The sequence below is a fragment of the Eptatretus burgeri genome, chromosome 11 (assembly GCF_056783735.1).
Source record: "Eptatretus burgeri isolate ZD-2024b chromosome 11, Ebu_testis_v1, whole genome shotgun sequence".
Lineage (NCBI taxonomy): Eukaryota > Metazoa > Chordata > Myxini > Myxiniformes > Myxinidae > Eptatretus > Eptatretus burgeri.
The window spans coordinates 85,056,768-85,064,267 of NC_140971.1; the positions used below are offsets into that span (position 1 = coordinate 85,056,768).

Consider the following 7,500-nt stretch of genomic DNA (forward strand, 5'->3'; position numbering starts at 1 on the left):
TTTCTTGGTGAAGCGTATGCTGATCTTGTATCTTCTTGGAAGTCATCTTTCGTTAAGTCTCGGGGTTGACTGTTTGACCGAGTGGCTAAAGACTGGAATTGATATGTAAGAAGCATTGGTTCAATATTGCTTATGTATGTGTGTAATGATTGTGATAGCGGGGGTAAAGAGGAGACTTTCAACATTTTCAAACGACACCAAACTTTAAAGTCAGCGAGAAGGGAAAGAAGGGGTGATCGGATTCAGTAAAGCCTGAACACTCTCATTGTATGGACAAAAACTTGTGATGTGCAGGTCAATGATAGGAAATACAACATATTGGGCATGGGCAGGAATATTGTATGCTGGGACTTTTAAATGCAAGTGGGCAGTTTTGGAACATGTAACACAGCAGTGCAGCATCTCGGGGTGATTGTGGAGAGAGGGTGATGCATTCAGAACAACATCAGGCAGCAACAGGAAGGGCTAATGGGATTCTGGGTTGTATTCACTTGGGCAAAGTTTATATCTTGAAGGAAATCATGTTTATATTGCACAATAATTTAGTGAGACCTTACGTCGATTGTGTTCGATTTTGTCACTGTGTTTTGGCAAGGACATAGCATTGAAGTGATTCACAGTTGAGCTACCAGACTGATGTCATGGCGAGATCGTAATATTTGGAAACAAAGGAAACGCTGGACTTTTTAGTTCAGAAAGGAAAGTTCAGAAAGTTCAAAATAGTTGAAGAAAAGCTTTTTATGTGCTTGGACAACAGGACCAGGCAGCCTTGCTTCACCAGGGAGGCAGGACCATGACCAGGAAGCCTCGGAGTGATAAGACGGTAGCAAGACAGGGGTGTTTTGCATATTCATTGATTACCTCCACGACCGAAGGTGCATGGGAGTTGTATTTTCACCCCTGTCTGTCTGTGAGCAGAATATCTCAAAAAGTTGTAGATGGATTTGAATGAAATTTGGTCGACAGGTTTGGTGCGTGACGAGGACGAATTGGTTCGATTTTGGTGAAGATCCGAATTCAGATTTGGATACGAGAATAAAAAATTTTTTAAAGTGATTCTTCACCATTGAGAGATTGTGCCAAACACGATATACAGTATGGCATGATATTTCAAAAATGTATTTGGCGCGATGTGTTCTCGTGGATCAGGTATTGCGTTGCAGAGGTATGTGCTCTACCGAGTGCCCTTTGAGTTAAATAATTAATCGTTGATTGGTGGAACATTTAACATGGTGACCAACCTTATCAGGAAATGCTGATTTCCTTATTTTAAAGTCTCTGAATCAAAGATATCACTTCACAGCATACAATTTTTGGCTTACCTGGAATTGGAATTCCAGATAAGGTATTGTCATCGTGCACCGTCTGTCCGTCCGTCCGTCTCCTATTTCAACTTCTCCGGCAAAACCGCTGGGCCGATCCAGCTGAAATTTGGCAGCAATGTTCCGCTCCTGATTGGTAACGGGGATTGCAAAGCTCGTTCCGATCACTTGACTTTCAGTTGGTCACAATGGCAACTTCGAAAATTCCTTCAAAAAATCTTCCTCTCCAGACCCACCAGTCACAATGCTGCTAAGTTTGGGTTACAACATTAGGACAGGGTCGTGATGTTAAATAGCTGAGGTCACGCCGGTGACGTTACCAGAAGTGTGTTGAAATGGCGGATTTCATACATTTTTGAGACAACCGCGTAAATTCCTTCAAAAATCTTCCTCTCCGCACCCACCAAATTTAGGTTACAACATTCGGCCAGGACTCAGATGCTGAATGTCCAGTGGTCCTATTTTTCTACACTCACAATCATTATTGTTCCCCTTCCCACCATTAACACATCATTGATCTAAAATTTATTTCAACCCAAGTGAACACACAGCCTTTCATCAGACATGCACAACAAAGAAGCATGTTTTTTTTTTTTCCCAAATCCGCTTTTTCCTTTTTCTCCGGTGCACCATTTTCCAAGCACGCTTTCTGTTTGAAGGGCATTTAAAGTCGAATACTTTCCTGCAGGAGGTTTTGTATCTGTCATTGCTTTTAGTTCCACCAAAATCCATTTCGATTGGAGCCCAGATTCACAATTGTTCAACAAATATAACTGCTTGTGACCAGCAAAATTGTGACAACCACAGAGCAGAAAACGCAAAGCACAAATAACTTTGTTTTTGCCAAGATATCTTACCTCCTGCCCCTCTAAAATAGAATTTCAGATCTTAGGGCACATGGTCTGTCCAAGTCCCTCACAAAGGCCACTCTGTTGCTGAAACATCGGACTTTCTGGTCCTTTTCCCTTTGACCAAATTCTTGAGTTGGTTGCACTTTTACATTTTACACTCTCTGGGTTTGGTGGTTATGGACTCTCACAGCTACAATCTGTTCTTTGACTTTAAGAATCGCTTGTATTTGGAATTTTTTTTTTTTTTTTTACTGCAGTTGGCATTGCCAGATGGTGATTAACACAAGCGATTGGGATACTGTTGTGATTGTGTGCACGTCATAACGAGCCTGGGTAAACTCCCAGGTGATTAGTCAAATGAATTGGTCACACTTGACCCGCTTTCACAGCATGCTATCATTCTGTTGTCGGACAATGACCCTTGTTGGCCCAGCCTGCATTTGCTTTGATCAAATTGCTTAAACTCCATCCGATTGCCATGAAAAGATTCCCACATTATCGATTCCCATCCTTGGCCAAATGGTCGATGTTTAAACTCTTTAAACTCCGACTTTCAGGAGAGGTTGATGAGCATCCGCAGTACAAGATCAATAGGTTTTTTTTTTTCCTGCTTGCGATGGTAACGGGTAACTTTCTTCCTCCATTCTTGGCAGTCCATCAGTGCCTGCGTTATTTGGGGTTTTTTTTCCTCTTTGTTTTTTTTTTTTGTTGTTTTTTGTTGTTCCTTTGCTGTCCCTGCTTTGCTCATAAACCTCCAGTTATTCTCTTCTTTTGTATGCGGAGTCATGGAAAAACGTCCACTCTCAAAACGGAAGGAAAAATCAACACTCCTGATTTTGATCAACTTATTTCATTTTCCCATTCCAAATAAAAGGATACATCTTTTTTTTTTGCAAGTGGCCAGTCTTGCACGAAGAAGTGTACAGTGCTTGTGGGTGGTATTGCACGCCGATACGGAGATCAGGGACTCGTGTCTGTGATGTGTGAAGCACAATCCCCTTAAGTGGCTTCACCATTTACTGGAACATGCAGTCAAATTTGCCCCAGTGGGCTTCACAGCGAGAATGCAAAGCTTGCTTTCCTGGCCCTTCAATTAGCACTTGGGGAGAGTTGGTTTTCTTGCACACAGTAAACTGCCGCACATTTGTGCACAGGGCTCAACTGGGATGGATTCATACAATTTGTTCGCTGTGCCAGCTTTCTCATTGTAATTGTCATGCACGACAATGCAAAAGGTGAAACGATGAATTGGATCACTTTTTCCCCCTGCACGCTGTTGTTGTGCGCTGCATTACGTCTGACTTTATTCCTTCGTGCACAGCAAGGTTAGCCTGTTTTACTCTCCCTCGCAGGAAAACTCCCATTTGCTTCGTCCAGACTTTGAGCGGTCATGACAACGTTTTGCGATGATTGGCCTCACGCAATTTTAACTTGTCCAAACGTTGCTCAGATTAGTGCATGGAAACTCATTTAGGTGGGAGTGTTGTCATCAGATGAGTACTTGCCTTCCTTTTATATTAGTAGATAAACACATACCTTGCGGAGCAATAAAATGCACAGAATTGTTTGGCCACTGAAGTTGACTGGAAATCGCTCGAGATAGCATCATAAATGGCCCCCTGTCATGACCCACCCTCCTCTACCACAGAGTTACCCAGTGAAGATGGCTGCCTATCTGGGCATACTCGGTCGCTTGCTCGTCCAGGCCCGGGATGTACTATCCACTCTACTGACACAAATGGCATTTGAGGTTGGGCAGAAGGTACGTGTAAAACACCAACTATGATCGATGTACATGGTGGACAAGTGTACACTCTTTAGACCAGTATGATTAGTTCGATTTTGACAGTAAACGTTGTTGTTGTTGTTGTTGTGTTGTTTTTCGAGCTGCGATTCTGTGGATGAATTGTCCGATGGACGAGGTGAGTATTGAATGAGCTTGTGTTGCTTCATTTTCCAAAATCGATGGCAATACATATTACTAAATCTCTCGCAATGTATACAGTAAACCCTCAAATATCGCAGGTTTCTACCAATTGCGGGCAACTTGCGGCAACACAAACTGGTCCAACACGTGGAACATGTCTTTCAATCCAGACAAATCTCACACTCTCACTATGTCTCTTCGAAAGGACCGTTTACAAACCCCCCCCCCATCCACTTTCTCAACAATCCTCTGGAAGAAATCTTTTCTTTCAAGCTTCTAGGTCTCACTATCTGCCATGACCTTTCCTGGGAAAGTCACATTTCCAACCTCGCCTCAAAAGCCAGTCGCCGACTGGGAATCCTCCGTCGTGCTAAGTCCTTCCTCGGCCCTCTTGAGCTCCTGACCACTTACAAAGCTTTTGTCCATAGCCTGATGGAGTACTGCTCTCCCCTCTGGGCTGGTGCTCCTGCCTCCCACCTTTCTCGGCTTCACGCTGTCGAAACCAGGGCATTTAAGATCATCGGCATCTCCCGCAATGAAGCTGAGTCTTTGGGCCTCTCAATCAATCACCGCAGGTTGGTCGGTGGTCTTTCTGTCTTCTACAGACTCCTCTCCAGCCTTGCCCCCCCTGCTCTCTCTGCGATTTGTCCCCACCACATTTCCACAGGGTGCTCAAGGTCCGCCAACAACCTCCTTCTGGTAAAACTACCAAAATCACGAATCACTGCTCACCTTCACTCTTTCATTCCTCTATTTTCCTGCCTTTGGAATAAACTCCCTCACGCTATTCTTTCCCATTATTCCCTCCAGGCTTTCAAAACAGCTTTTCACCACCACCTCTTATCATCCCCCATCCAAATCCTCGATCTTTTCTACCCCCGATAATCCACCCAAGCCCACTTCCTTCATTTCTCCTGCTTTCCTTCCTGAAAGTCCCTGAAATGTCCATCTTCTCTTCGCCATGTTCCCCGTCCCATCCCCATCCCTCTCCCTTCCACAGTTCACCTAATGTGTCTGTTCCCCACTGTTTTGTCCCTTCCACTCCCGCCCCTCTTGTCTCATGCCTCCTTGCTGTGAGTTGTGTGTTAGCTCTCATACGAGCCTCGACCAAGGTATACAAAAAAAAAAAACTTATCGTGTTCCGATTTACTTATCGCGGAATTTCATTTCGGCCAACCGTGGCTTTTGAGCTGAGATGAGTCATTGCTTGCGTCCACGTGTACGATTACCTCCCCTCCCATGACGAGCCTTATGTTGTTTTTTTTTATCGCGTACCGTTAATTGTAGTAATCAGACCAGGGTACAGGAACGAGGCTAAATTTAATAATGAATCGTCATTGAACAGGAAACGACATGTGGAGACCCTGCAGTACTCGATCTGCAACATCTAGTCGACACACAACAGTTAATAATGGCGCCCAAACGTAAAACGATGGGCAAAATTAGTCGTGCCAAAAGGCAGAGAAAGGTTATGACATTGTGCAAAAGAAAATCGAGTTGTTAGGTTGACAAGAAGTGAAAGTGTTGCATCTGTGAGCCACCATTACGGGATCAATGAATCAACTGTGTGTAAACACGAGTCAAATATCCGTGCCTGCGGAGCACAAATGTCTCATTCCATTCCTGTGATCCTCATATTGAAAGGATTGACAAAGCGCTTAAAAATTTGGGTCGAGGATCAAACAGAAGAAAATAAATGCCTTTGAGTGGACCTGTGTACGGGAGAAATCATTGCAGATTTACCAAGGCTCCGGTTCAACCATGGCTCGTGGAAATCGAGGCGAGGGGATTTATCCCGGAGCAGGTTTTTAACGCCGAAGAGACGGGATTCTTTTGGAAGAGGATGCCCCTCTCGTACCTTCCTGTCAAAGCAGGATATATCTGCTCTTTATCAAGGTGGCTAAGGATTGTTTTACCCTCCTTCTATGCGGTAATACAGCAGGCGACTTTCGCAAGTTCTACTTCCACATGGTTCTTGCCTCCACCCTCCACCCCACCCCCCATATAGCAGCAGCAGCATCTCCGAGCTAAGTCTTGTGTTTTCTATTTTTGACAGAGTACAATACGAACGATTACGTAATCTGTTTACCATCATCCACCTCACTGTTTTGGAAGAAATTTAAAAGGTAAAACTCTTGCATCTTTGTTTAATTACCTCTGCCACCTGAGGTGGAAGGAGGTTATCTTTTCACCCCGTCTGTTTGTTTGTTTGTATGCAGGATATCTCAAAAAGTTATGGACGGATTTGGATGAAATTTGGTTGGCAGGTCGAGTGTGTGACAAGGGCAAACCGATTAGATTTTGGTGAAGATCTGGATCCGGATACCAGAATTTTTTAAGTGATTCTTCACTATTGAGAGGGCGAAAAACGATATATAGCACGAAATCTCAAAAAGTTGTAGACGGATTCAGACGAAATTTGGTGGACACACTAGGTGTGTGACGAGGACGAATTGTTTCAATTTTGGTGAAGATCCAAAATCGGATCCGGATCTGATAAAAAAAAAATATTGAATCTTCGCCGTTGAGAGATGGGTCCAAACAGATATATATCACGATATCTCAAAAAGTTCTGGATGGATTCAGATGAAATTTGGTGGGTAGGTTGGGTGTGTGGTAAAGACAAACGGATTAGATTTTGGTGACGATCCGAATCCGGATCTGATGATTGTTTTTTAAGTTTATTTATTTATGAATATGCAGCCTGTAGCTGCTTGGCTGCATCATTTTCTGGGGGCGCATCTGTGCTGCTGATCCATTGAACCTGTTACCAGCATGCTGGTACTCATTTTGCCAACCTCGGAAGGATGACAGGCTGAGTCAACCCTACCTGGTGTTAATTTGATGGGGTGACAGAGGCTTGAACTCAAGACCCTAGGATCTTAAGCCAAGCACCTTATCCATTAAGCCACCACCAGGCCTATTTTTTAAGTCATTCTTCACCACCGAGAGATAGGGCCAACAACGATACATCGCCTAATATTTAAAAAATGTATTGGGCCCGATATGTTCGACTGGATCGGGCATTGTGTGGCGAAGGTATGTGCTCTCCCGAGTGCTCTTCTAGTTTATACTTTATTTATTGTATTTACATGTGTCTTTCAATGTTAACATGCTTCATATATATTTTACATGTTTATTTCTGGCTTGTTCCTCTATTTCTGGCTTGTTCGTCAATATTCCTCTATATTTACTCCAAGCCCAGGAAATAGGTTTCCCATTGGCCATTGGTTTCCATGATCGTGGCATTTTCCAGGAACCTAACACCTGCGATATTTGAGGGTTTACTGCATTACTAACTTTATAGCGATGTATATTACTAAATCTATCACAATCTATATTACTAAATCTATAGCAATGTATTGTTGTGTACGTGGGGGTTGGGGTTCACCACGAGGGG

General features: G+C 43.5%; 1 protein-coding gene across 4 annotated transcripts in view; it reads left to right on the forward strand.

Annotated features, from left to right (window-relative positions):
• IPO11 (importin 11) overlaps nucleotides 1–7,500 on the forward strand; it is a 204,635-nt gene that overhangs the window by 152,044 nt on the left and 45,091 nt on the right. For all 4 annotated transcript variants that reach the window (XM_085847233.1, XM_085847237.1, XM_085847235.1 and 1 more), the window contains one exon: nucleotides 3,822–3,935. In XM_085847233.1, the coding sequence (XP_085703359.1) occupies nucleotides 3,822–3,935 (114 nt within the window). The remainder of the gene's footprint in view (nucleotides 1–3,821; nucleotides 3,936–7,500) is intronic.